We start from the raw sequence: 13,297 nt of genomic DNA on the forward strand, positions 1-13,297 counted from the left end.
ACACAGCACCTTGCCCTGTGGCTACCTAGGGCCTACAGTAGAGGTGACTAAGGTGCAATAAAAAGAGAGGCTTGGAAAAGGGTTTTAAATGCCAAATCAAAGTGGCAGTAAATTGCACACAACAGCCCTGCAATGGCAGGCATGAAACAGGTTTGAAAGGCTGCCGATCCACTAATAGCATTTAATTTACAGACCTTGGGTATATGGTATACCACTTTGCAAGGGACTTACAAGTCAATTAAATATGCCAAACAGGTGTAAACCAATTATACCATGTTTAGAGGAGGAAGCACATGCGCTGGTTAGTTGTGGTAAAGTGCTCAGAGCCCTAAAGCCAACACAAAGGGGAGAGGGGCTGCAAAAGGTTTCAGGTAACACTTCAGTGGTGGCCCTTTTCCAACAATGGCCACATTTTCCCTATCAGCAATTTGTATAGTAATACTCAAGTGTCACTTAAGGCTCTTAAAGTTCTCTTTTGTCATCAACCATAAAGTCAGAAATCATGGAACTGTCTCCCACTGGCTCTCTATTCCCCCCCAAATAATCTTATTTTCCTGTAATAATCTTAACTCCGGCCTGTTTGTTCACTTGCTGTGGGCTTCCTCACCATTGTTTCTTCTTCTTCTACAGTAGAACGTATGGTGCAAGGACAACCTGATACTGTTTATCAGCAGGGGCCTAGTGAATAATTCATCATCATCATGGTCATCATCATGGTCATCACCAATGTCCTCTCTTCCCAAATATAATATTATTTTCAATAAAAAGTATCTGTAATCCTGGCAGCTAGATGGTACAGATTTTCATTGATTCAACATCCGCTCCAAACAACCTCCACCTGTAACATCACAGTTTAAAAATACATATTTACTTGGCTAGCATGCGCCACTTTAAAAGCTATTTAACATCTATATTTAAATTGTGGTTTCTTGTTTTCTAAACAAAAGAAATTGGGGATCCTTTAAATGATTGCTACTGTGCCAACAGCATGAATTGTTTTAATAAATTGTTGCCAGAAACAAATAAATATAGATGGAACGGCCAATTCAGACGCACCTAATAATAAGTTATATCATTCACCATCTATGACAGCGAGGATATTTTACACTTCGCATCAAATGCTGAATTGCATATATTTGCCTCTATTAACAGGGATTATATATATGAGCTGCTAAACCTCTGCTAGATATTATACCTTACCCAACTTTCAATTTTAGTAATATAATATTTTAGGAACGCCATTGAATCAATATTGAAAACAAAATTTCATTCATGTCATCAATTTGTCTCTTTGAAGACCTTTTAGTGTGAGGACATTTTTTAGCTCTTTGTTTTTCAGGCTATAAATAAAAGGGTTGCACAAAGGAACCACAGCAATATACAGCAAGGAGTATATCTTGTTGTAATTCAGTGAATAGGTTGATGTCGGCCGGACATACATTATAAAGATTGCACCATAAAATAAAAGAACCACAGTGAGGTGAGAGGTGCATGTGGAGAAGGTCTTACGTCTAGCTTCAGAAGACCTTATTTTAAGTATAGCTGAAATAATGTAAATGTATGATGTGATGGTAAGAACAAGCATGTTCATACCTACTAGAGCAGCCAAGACATAGGTAAGGGTTTCAATGATGTGTGTACTAGAGCAGGACAGCCTGAGTATGGAAGTGATGTCACAGAAGAAGTGGTTGATTTCATTAGACCCGCAAAAAGACAGTTGTGATAATTGCATAGTGTGTGCTATTGGGTCCAAGAATCCGACTATCCAAGCACCAGCTGACAACTGAAGACAAGTAGCTTTGTTCATGATGACCATATAGCGTAAGGGAATGCAAATTGCAACGTACCGATCATAAGCCATTGCCGTGAGAAGGGTGAATTCAACACATGCCAAAGACATGAAGAAGTATAACTGTACCAGGCAGGCAGTGAGAGAAACAGGCGTTTTGAGAAGAAAAAAGTTGACTAACATTTTGGGAAATGTGGTTGAAGTATAAGTTATATCTAAAAATGACAGATTTGCAAGGAAGAAATACATAGGAGTATGCAAACGTGAGTTGTAGCATATAGTTGCTAAGATAACAAGGTTTCCTGTCAGGGTTATCAAGTAAATAATCAGAAATGTAACAAAAAGTGGCTTTTTCAGATGAAGAAAATCTGAAAATCCAACTATCATGAATCTTGTTTCAAGTGTATGATTGATCACTTTCATTTCTCCTGATGCCTCTGATCAAATTGCCGGAAAGCTGAAAAGAAAAATACAGTATAAGGATGGTAATTAGTGAAGAGTCATCACATCACTTAAAGTCTTGAATTAAATAAAAAATGAATGGAATGGTGGATGTTGTGTTATGCTTCAATATGTCTTGAAACTGAGTTCTATTACAGGTTCTTCAGTTTTCAATATCAGAGGTGATTTCTAAACATGCATTATGAATTCATGAACATAACCTCTGGTTTATATTTGAAAGCTAAAAATGGAGAGAAACTCAGTTGATAATACCACTTGTCCTACTACTCTGTATTTACAAACTTCTTGTGATAAAAACAGTAACTCACTACTGTGCCTGGGGAGATTACCCACGAGAAGGAAGGCCCCTAAACACAACACAGAGACATCCATTAGTCTTGTCTTGCAAATTGACCCATTCTGGTGATATGGGTAACTATATCATATAAGCATAATTTCCATGTCTGTTGCCCATCCTTGACACAGTGTGGGGATCATGATACATTTACAGCTGCAAACATTTTCTGGCCCAGCCGGAATGCCATCATCAAAATGACCGAATATCTCCTGCCTCTTTCAAACGCTTCTGACTACACTGCCTCAGATGACTCTACATCACGTCAGGTCCTGTACATTTAGTTAAATATATACCCATTTGGTGAAACACAAATGCATTAATATTGGTGAAATACACATACAGGTTGGTGTCACAAGGTGTATTAGTGGTCCCACATTCACATTTAATATCAAGCTTCACTGTTGCAGCATTTAGCAGAAGGTGGTAAAACAGAATCCAAAACAATGGTGTGAGTTACAACATTTATAGCAGGTACCCACTTTTACCAGTTCAGTGGCTTCCTAGATCTCACAGAAGGTGGGGGTTGTCTTCTTCCCCATTAAGGGGTCCACCCTGGCGATGTGGGATAGGGTAGTAGTCCAGAGGAGGTTCATGACATTTCCCTCTTAGGATAACTTAAGCAAAAGGCTAAAGAATACTACACAGGATTACTACACTATTACACCTTTATATAAGCATTTATTAGAAGTACAGACCACATATAAAACACCAGAACAATGGAGATAGAAAATTGAAGTCGGGATTCTCTCACATATAAGTAATGGGACAGAGTGAACAACAGAACTCAAATGTCAGCATGGAGTTGCAAAATGAGGGAGTCAAAGTAAAGATTTCTTAGGTACAAATAGAGCACACCATAAAACATGCCAGAGTAAGACCGGACACAACAGAAAACTGTTGAAGAGGGTGAAGGGGAAGAAAGGTGGAGGAAGGTCAGTGAAGCATTGGAAGGGGATGGTTTAACGAATGAAAAAAGATAACATGTAGTGACTCTGCTCCTCCACATGGATGAGTGAGTCAGGTAAAGTCTAAACATGATCAGAGTTAGAGGAGTTAGAGGTAGATTTCTCAAGCAAAGTTAAAATTGATGAAAAAATCCTCTCTAATGCATAAAGTATGTCAAAATTAGCCCGACCTCCCCCGAATCCGTTGACACCCTCATTTGATAATTGCCAATCATCTTGTACCACTTTATTTGGGGATGCCTCTAGATTTGATAGTCCTAATGTTTTCAAAAGAGAAACACTAGAAGGAGTACTACTCTACAAAGCTGGCATATGAGGGCAACTGACAGGATAGTCCGGTGACAGTCTCAAAGACGATTCCTGGGTTTTTTATTTAGCCTCCATTACATAATTGTTTTCCGTGTGTCGCAATATCTGGCAATGTGTAATCCTCTAAATCCCCTGGCTCAAATCTGTGATCAAAAATCTGAGACAATTAAGGGGTCACTTTAGAGGGAGAGGGACCTTATGATGACTCTAAAACATTCAAAAGGCTAGTTATAACATCTGAGATCAGGGTCTAAAGCGTGGCCATAGGGTCAGACAACTGCTTAGCACCAACGTCATTTATTTTGGATTTAACCTTGATATCCTCCATATCCGTGTTCATTTCCATCTCTGTTTCTTCGACCGCTATAGTTAAAGCACATTTATCAGAGAGCTGAGACGGGACAGTTGCTTTCCCTAAGTTCTTTTTAGTGAAATCAAGGTGATGCAGAACTTTCAGCTCAGGGAGAACGGTACATATGCCCACTTTGTCTGCATTAACTGAACCTAGAGCCATTCCAGGTTTCTTATCTTTTAACACTGTGGCCGTCAGACCCTTCGAAAACACAGACAACAAAGAGGGATGGGATTTCACATACGACAAGTGAGCTCTGGTTTTCTTCCACCTGATTATCTTTTTTAATTTTAGGGGGCATGAGGAGTTGGGCTTAAGTCCAGCTAACCCAGTGGAAGATGCTGGCGACACTGAATATGATCGTGAGGGAGTGAATAAGTGACAAGAGCGCAGACACCTGCGGGACATCTTCATAGGTACAGCAGAAAGGATGGGGTCATGTTTTGCAAAGGCAACCACACCTGCTGTTCTTATTTGCTCATTCTGTGGTGAACTTGTGACCGGTCAGTTAAGTGGAATGTTACATGACCTGTTGCTATTGAAACTGACATTAAGCAGAAGGGGTGAAGAAGTCAGTTGATAAGGAATATTATTTGTGACCAATGGAAATGTGTTTTACAATTGAAAATCTCTGGGAAGCAATGCCAATTGTTGCTTATGTGTATTTTTATGGAAAATAGAGGGAAACATTGCCATTACTGGTTTCACCTTGCAGAGTCTGGTGATTTATATTGACTGTGTGTAAAAGAAAATCCTGTCTGAGTGTGTGAGATTTTTCATTAAACAGATTTATTTGCAAGGTGAATTATATATGTTTGAGGTTTATTTCAAAAATATTTGACATTATTCTAAAACTGTGTTGTTTGAAATATATTATTAAATGTAGAGATGCATAGTGGAATTAGTTTTATTTTACTTTAAGTTTGTTTAAAAAACAGTCTGTACAGTAATATATATATTTTTTAAGTCTGTTCAAAGGTATAGCTGAATGATGCCTCATATTTTTAGATAGTTGGTTGAACATGCACTACAAATGTGTATTTTGAAAGATGTTCATATAAGTTGTAGTTTATTAGGCATAATGTTTTCTTCTCTCTACTAAGGTATAGTTTAATGATACTACATACTTATAGATAGTTTGGTAAAATGCAGCACAACTGTGCTGTTTGAAAGATGATCATATAAGTAGGGCTGGGCGGAAGTCGCGTTATGCAAATCTCTGCGAAATGGTTTAAAATCTCCGCAAACACGCGGAATTGCTTGTTCGCGATGCTTTTTTCCTGTTCGCGACCGCTGTTTGCGTGCTCGGGGGGAAATATCTCGCGAACACGCAAAAATTCCGCGAACCCGCGGAAAGCAGAATTTCGGGCAATTCCGTGTTCTCCGAGGAAGGTCAAATTACCTAAATTCCGCAAATTCCGCGAGCGGAACGGAATTTAGCGCCCAGGCCTACATATAAGGTGTTAATAATTAAGTTTCTGTTATTAGTTTGTACAGAAGGTAAAGTTAAATGATGCCATATGTTTTAAGATAGAATGGTCAAATAAGGTGTTGTTAATTATGCTTCTTTTTGTAGTCTGAGCAAAGGTATAGTTGAATGATGACACATAGTTTAAGATACAATGGTGAAGATGTAGACTAAAAGTGTGGTTTTAGAAATGCTCATGAAAACTGTTGTTAATTAGTGTTCTTTCTTAAGTCTGTTGAGAGTAGGGGTGGGCAGAAAATTCCGCTCCGCCGCTGGCTTGCAGGACGGGGGGCTCCCGAACCCCGGGGCCTGCAGGACGGAGCACAAGCCCCAGGCCCGGTCCCAGCTTCTGAACCCTAGCCAGGCCAGGGAGAGCCTCCCCGGGCCCTCGGTGGACCCCCTGTCTCCAGCACCCGGACCCTTGGCTGGAACCAAGGAGGGTTAAGCCCAGGCCACGTCCTCTCCCCGACGGCCTGCCTTGGATGCCCATTTTTCTCGACTATTAAGCCCCCACATAGTGGGGGCTTACAGAACGCTGGGGAAGGACAAAAGTCGGAGCGTGCCCGGCCGGCCGGCAGGCCAGCCATCTGGTCACCCGGCCCACAGGGCCATCTGGTCACCCGGCCCACAGGGCCATCTGGTCGCCTGGCCCGCAAGGCCATCTGGTCACGCAGCCAGGTGACCAGATGGCCAGGGACCACCCAGCCCCCAGGTGGCCTCGGAGGGTGCCGTGCCCAGTCGCCCTTGCAGTCTGGCGAGGGTGGCCAGGCGCTCCGAGGCAGCCACTCGGGAGGGCTCCTTCCCCGGTGCTGCTCCTCGCCTCCCTGCCCGACCTGCACTGGAGCAGTGGGAAGGGGAGGCAAGGCCTGGCCTGGGCCAGGCCAGGCCATCTGTTCACCCTGCCGAGCAGCAAGGGACGGTGGCCCCCATCCCCGCGCCCTGGTGGGGCAGGGACGGGAGGGGGAGGCGCCCATGCTGGAAGGCACATGGTGGAGGCAGCCTCCCGCATGCCCGCATTACCCCCTTCCGTGACCCTCCCGCCTGCCCGGCAGCAGAGGGACCCACCCCTGGGTGTGGTGGAGGAGGGCGTCCGCAGGCGCCCATGCATGGAGAGACAAAAGCTTGGCTCAGAGGATGACTTTCAATAGATTGCAGTGAGGTAGCTGCTCTGCTACTTACGAAACCCTGACCCAGAATCAGGTCGTCTACGAATGATTTAGCACCGGGTGCCGCACGAACATGCGGTGCACTAAGGGCGATGGAGGCGGCCCCCTTCCGTCCGCACTCCGGTCCCCAAGTGAGCGGCTCTACGCACCGGCCCCCCAAGAGAGGCCGGCTATCCCAGGCCAACCGAGGATCCACGGCACTGCGGTATCTTTACGGGTTAGGGGGGATTCTGACTTAGAGGTGTTCAGTCATAATCCCACAGATGGTAGCTTCGCCCCATTGGCTCCTCAGCCAAGCACATACACCAAATGTCTGAACCTGCGGTTCCTCTCATACTGAGCAGGATTACTATTACAACAACACATCATCAGTAGGGTAAAACTAACCAGTCTCACGACGGTCTAAACCCAGCTCACGTTCCCTATTAGTGGGTGAACAATCCAACGCTTGGTGAATTCTGCTTCACAATGATAGGGGGGGGACACGTGGGGGAAAACATGGCGGCGGCTAACTAGGCTGCTGCGGCGCCCTGAGGCGAGCTCCCGTCGGAGTTGAACCCACCTCGTCATGCGATGAAGTTATAACCGAAACCGCGTTGTAGGGTCTGTGATGGAGATTGTCGGGGCTTTCAACATTTCATTTGAACCAAGGAACACGCATTTCGGATCAGGTTTGTTTTTCACCAGGCGGTTGTCCCTTTAACGAACGCCGAACGCCGAAGATGCAATACTGTGTTTCTCCATTAGACGCCCCGCGTTACGTTGCCTGCCTGTGTTCCGCCTTCAGCTTTCGCCTGCGTGGCTCCTCTCTGGATGGTGCTTGCCGAGTTTTTTCTCCCCATACTGGCTCCGTGTGTGTCATTTTTTCGACTGTGGCAAGAGTGCTTCAGTGTTCCTTGAAGAACGCCCCCCAGGAGCTAATTACCGGCCAAAATTCTTTTTCTTCATCACTGCAAGAGCCCCCGGGGAAGCCGAGGCTGCGTCTGTGGTCAGCCGCGCTGGAGCTAAGGCGGGGGAGAAAGGTGCGGAGCCTGGTCCAGTCACGTCGAGGTACTGCCAATGGGGCTAGATCCAAAGCGGTAGCCACTAAGGACGCGTCAGGTGGGTTGCAGAAGTCTGTGATATCGCCTCCTCAGGGAGAAGCCGAGGGAGGAAGGTTGGCGAAAAGTTTCTTTCTCTGTGGTGAGAGTTCGAAGAGTGTTAATACGCTGGCTGAACTGCCGCCTGGGCCTGAGGTTTCTCGTGGGGAGTTTGTTGACTGTTTATTTACCGCTGATGGGGAGCAGGTTATTCAAGAGTCAAGTGAGGTAGTTTCACAAGCTCTAGGTACTGTTCAGCATTCTCAGTTCCGGGTCAGAGGGAAATCTTCTTCCTATCTAAATACAGAAGTCAAGGCTAGAGGGAGCAAATATAAATCTAAATCCAAAGTAAAGGGTCCTAAGGTAGCACTATCTTTAGGATCCAAGATCACTCCATCACTTAGATCTTATTTTAAAGCGGTCCCCCAGATTCTCAATCTTGTGGAAGATCATAATATGGCAGGGGTTTTGATTGTCCCAGACACTCTCCCCTCTCCATCTGAAAATGGGTCATCATTATCCTCCCGCATACCAGCTAGGGACGAAGCCACAGAAGAGGGATCGGCTACACCGCTACAATGTACCCCACAAGAGAAAGGCCTAGAAGAAGCCGGGATAGGTCAAGAGGTGGTGTTGGGAGCTCAGGCATCAGGGGGTTTGTCTATCATCGAACAGTGTCCTCCCTTGAGTCCCTCTCTAAACCTGACAAGGTCGGCAAGATCCAATTCCGATGTACAGGTGGTAGCGACCTCTGTGGTGGAAGGGGCAGCTGGTGGAGAGTGTCCGGATGAAGTCAACATCAAGGCTCTGCATCAGAATGTTTCCGCTGGTGTTATTACTGCCAACCTTGAGGCGGAATCTTCCATCTCTGTCGCCTCGTTGTTGGGGATGTTCTCTGCGCTCACGATGGAGATTAGGAAGGGGTTTTCTGAGTCTTCTGCAAATCAGTTAGAGATAAGGAAACACTGTGAAGCTCTGGACAATAAGATTGAGGGGTTGAATGTCAGAACAGGAGCTTTGGAAGAGACCTCTGCAGCACTCTCTACTAATATGAAGCAAGTTAAGGATGATATAAAAAAGCTTACTAGAGAGGAGCAAAGTCTAAACGAGAGATTGGAGTCATTAGAAAATAATGCCAGGCGGGGGAATATACGGATTCTCAATATTCCGGAAGGTTCTGAGGGCTCTGATATAAAGCATTTTATTTCTGTTTTGTTAAAGGAGTCCCTGGGCTTAGAGCACTCAGTAGAGGAGTTAGCCATGGACATACAACGAGTCCACAGAGATCCCTTTCGGCGGAATCCCCAGAGATCGAAGCCCCGTAAGATTCTGGTCAACTTCCATACGTATGTGCTGAAGGAGCAGATCCTAAATTTGGCATTAAAGCAAAAATCTCTTGTGGGGAGTGGGTTTACTTTCTTAGTTAGGTCTGACCTCTCTAGAATTACATTGGAGAAGCAATGGGAGTTTGGGAGGAGACTGGACGCTTTTAGGAAAGTAGGAGCAACAGCTCAGCTCATGTTTCCGGCATCTATCAAAGTTATGCATAATAATCGGATGTATAACATCAGGTCGGTTCAGGAAGCCGATGAGCTTTTGTTGATTCTAGGCAAGGAGCATAATTAGTCTAAATATGCATCGTTATAACCTTGGTGTCTCTCTCCTGATAAGCCTTATAGACCGCGTTCATCTTTAACATATAGGTCTGTATAGGTCTAGCCTCCTTACTTTATGCCATATTTTTTTTTTTTTTTTTTTTTAACACAAAAAATTTCTTTTTTTCTTCCGATCTCCATGCAGCTAAATTGGCCAAAGTTATGTTTTGGTTACTTTTTTTTTTTTTTTTGCCTCATGGGTGGGGGCTTACATCATCGACGTATATTTTTCATATCTTATTTTTCCATCGCTGGTAGGGAGGGGGGTTCTCTTTGACGGGAGCCTTGTCAAGGGGTGCTTCTACCGGTTCTTTTCCGGCTAGATAACACAAGGGTTTTCCAAGGGGGGTGGGGTAGCTGGGAGATGTTTCACGGGGGTAGGAGGGGGGTGGGGGGGTGGCAAAAATATAAAATGGTCCTCATAGCTCGAAGCAGTTCTATTAAAGATGGAAGTAGGCATATATTGATTCAGGGACCAATGCAACAAACGGTAATCTTGGCTTTGTTTTTACAGTTTTTTCCCTTTAAGTATGGGTAGTGTAAAATATATCTCCTGGAATGTTAATGGCCTCCGCACCAAGCCCAGAGCTAATAGAATCATGCAATATTTGCGGGATTTGGATGCGCAGGTCTTGGTGCTCCAGGAGACACACCTAACTCACACGGAAATGCTTACCCTTATTAAGAAAAACAACTGGATAGACTTTGCAGTTTCAACTACCCAAACATCTAATACAAGAGGGGTCTCAATTGTATTTAAAAAAGGAGCTAAAGCTAGGCTGATATCACAGGCAGTTGACCCAGGTGGCAGATGGGCCATAGTGTCAGTTGTTATATCTGGTAAACAAAGTACAATCTTAGGATATTATGGTCCGAATCAGGACGATCCCTCCATTTTGGAATCTATATTCTCACATTTGATTACTTTCCCTGAACCCATTATTTTGGCAGGCGATTTTAATATCGTACTGGATCCTCTGTTGGACAAGTCACCCAATAATCGATCCTCTGTTTTTTCTAAGACGAGGGCCCTGCTCCAAAGCGCCATGAAGCAATATGGGTATGTTGATATCTGGAGAGCGAGGTCGGGGCAACAACAAGGGGTCTCTTTCAGGAACTATAAATATCACCACCAGTCCAGAATAGATTTCATCTTAATAAGTCTGAGGCTGGTGGATTCCGTAAAGAGTATTAGCTACCTCCCATCACATCTGTCGGACCATGCAGCGGTAGTAATGGAGATTGCCAGTTTGATTAAAAAGAGTTCCACCTCATGGTCTTTTGACCGGTCTCTTCTCTCATCAGTAGAGGATATTACTTTTCTTAAATCAGAAACCCATAATTTTTTGATTTCCAACAGTGGCTCAGCTACGTCTAGGATAATCTGGGACTCGTTTAAAGCTTTCTTGAGAGGGGTTATCATTGGGAAAGTTTCATATCGTAGGAAGTTGCATAGAGAGGAAGTCACTTCTATTGAAGATCAGATATCTCAAATACAACAAGATATAGATTCCAACTGTATGGATTCCGGTTTAGATCTGCCCACTCTCCATAATCAATTAGTGACTTTGAAGGGTAGTCTGAGTTCTTTATTAAATCTTCGACTTCAACAAAGATGGGAGGCCAGTAAGTTGGCCCATTTTGAATACACTGAAGGTGCCGGGAAATTACTGGCCTGGAAAACCAAAACTGATCTGGTGCGGAATAACATCGCTGCAATAATGGTAGATAACATCATCTTCTCTTCAGATGAGGACATCAGGGCAGCCTTCAGAGATTACTTTCAAGTAATCTATGAGGAGGATAAGCAGATCTCGCCAGAGTCTGTTGAGGGTTGGTTAAGGGACATCAATTTACCTTCACTATCTGCCGAGCAATCTCAATCTTTAGATAAAGCTATCACTGAGGATGAGGTAAGATCTGCCATTAAAAGAAGTAAGAAGGGGAAGGCGGCTGGACCTGACGGTCTGCCGGCAGAAATCTATAGAGCCCTTGAAATAGAATTAGTTCCATTCCTCACCGTTCTTTTTAATCAAATCCTACTGGAAGGTCAGCTTCCGCCAGATTCCTGGGATAATGCCTCAATCACCCTTATTCTGAAGCCAGGGAAACCAAAGACGGCTTGTGGTTCTTATAGGCCAATTTCAATCCTGAATGTGGATTACAAGATCTTTACCACAATCTTGGCATCTAGGTTGGCTGTGATTGCGCCTCTGGTTCTCCATCCGGACCAAAAGGGTTTCGTTAAGGGGCGACAATTATTTGAGCTAACCTATGATTTAATAGGTGCCATAGATATAGCATCGGCTCGGACCCTTCCTTTGGCCGCCCTCACGTTGGATGCGACCAAGGCCTTCGATAGAGTTAACTGGGTGTACCTGTCGGGGGCCTTGGCTAAGTTTGGCGTGGGGGATGGGATACGTAGGGCAATTGGCTTGTTATATCATAATCCTGTAGCACGCCTCTTGGTCAATGGAGATCTGTCTGACCCTGTTACCATCACTAGGGGGACACGGCAGGGCTGCCCACTTTCCCCCCTTTTGTTTGATTTTTATATCGAACCCTTTGCGCAACAACTGAGGGAGGAGACTTCTATTAAGCCATTCTCGTATAAAGGGTGGGTGAGGAAAGTAGCCCTATATGCTGACGACGTGCTTATTCTTACCTCAGATGTTGGCTCTGCACTCCCTATAATTTTAAGGATTGCTCGTTCATTTGGTCAAGTCTCCGGTTACGAAATTAATGATACTAAAACCGAGATGCTTGTTTGGAATCATGAAGGGCAAGCTATAGACTTACAAACGGGCTCCTCGATGAGATATTTGGGTTTACAGATAGGGAAGGACATAGAAAAAATAGCTCAAGTTAATTTAACATCGGTAGCTAAAGAATGCCGTAGGTTACTACACTCATGGTCTCATATCCCACTATCTTTAATTGGGAGGGTCAACTTAATCAAGATGTCGATCCTTCCTAAAATTTCGTTTTTGTTTTGTACCATTCCCTTGCACTTTGATTATTCTTGTTTAGTTAAATTGCAGTCAGACATAACATCTTTTATCTGGAACAACAAACAGGCAAAGATTTCTTGGAAAAAGCTTAGAAGGCGAAGGGACAAAGGGGGCTTGGCAGCCCCGGACTTGAAATTATATGCTTGGGCCTTCCAGTTAACTCATTCACGCATGTTGTTAAAAATACCTACAGACTACGGGGTGGGTCTAATGTTTTCAGCCATGTTAGAAGGGGAAGAAGCTAGTCAATCAGCCTTTCTATTTAAATTCGGCAACCCCAAGTACTTCAAAAAGATTAAACTGAAGGTACTACAAGGCTTGGCAAAATTATGGGCCGAAGTTACAAGATCGATAAAAGTAAGCTACTTTTGTGAAAGGACGCCGTTATGGGGTCTCCCTGAAAACCCTGTTTGGCTTGAAGATATTCTAGCGGCTCCAATAAGAGACGCAGGCTTAGAGGTCTGGGGAGACCTTTTTTTTGACGGGGAGCTGCTTTCATGGGAACATCTTCTGGCTAAGATCGGCCCTAATCTGTCAAGACTTAAATACCTTCAAATACATAGTTGGACTCAGGCCTACAAATCTCAAGCCTTAGAAAGAAATAAGTTTCCACTTGGAGGATATAGCCTGCTCATAAACAACTTGATGAACAACCCCGTGGGAAAAAAGGAGACCTCACAGTGGTATAATCTTCTGTTGGAGGA

At 44.2% G+C, this 13,297-nt stretch overlaps 1 protein-coding gene across 1 annotated transcript; it reads right to left on the bottom strand.

The window, feature by feature from the left end:
- Positions 1–1,270: 1,270 nt before the first annotated feature.
- LOC146813252 (olfactory receptor 5M5-like) lies at positions 1,271–2,212 on the bottom strand. The gene has a single exon (XM_085615339.1). It carries the CDS (start codon positions 2,210–2,212, stop codon positions 1,271–1,273), a length of 942 nt encoding a protein of 313 aa, XP_085471465.1.
- Positions 2,213–13,297: the final 11,085 nt, after the last annotated feature.

This window comes from Triturus cristatus, chromosome 7 (genome assembly GCF_964204655.1).
Source record: "Triturus cristatus chromosome 7, aTriCri1.1, whole genome shotgun sequence".
Classification (NCBI taxonomy): domain Eukaryota; kingdom Metazoa; phylum Chordata; class Amphibia; order Caudata; family Salamandridae; genus Triturus; species Triturus cristatus.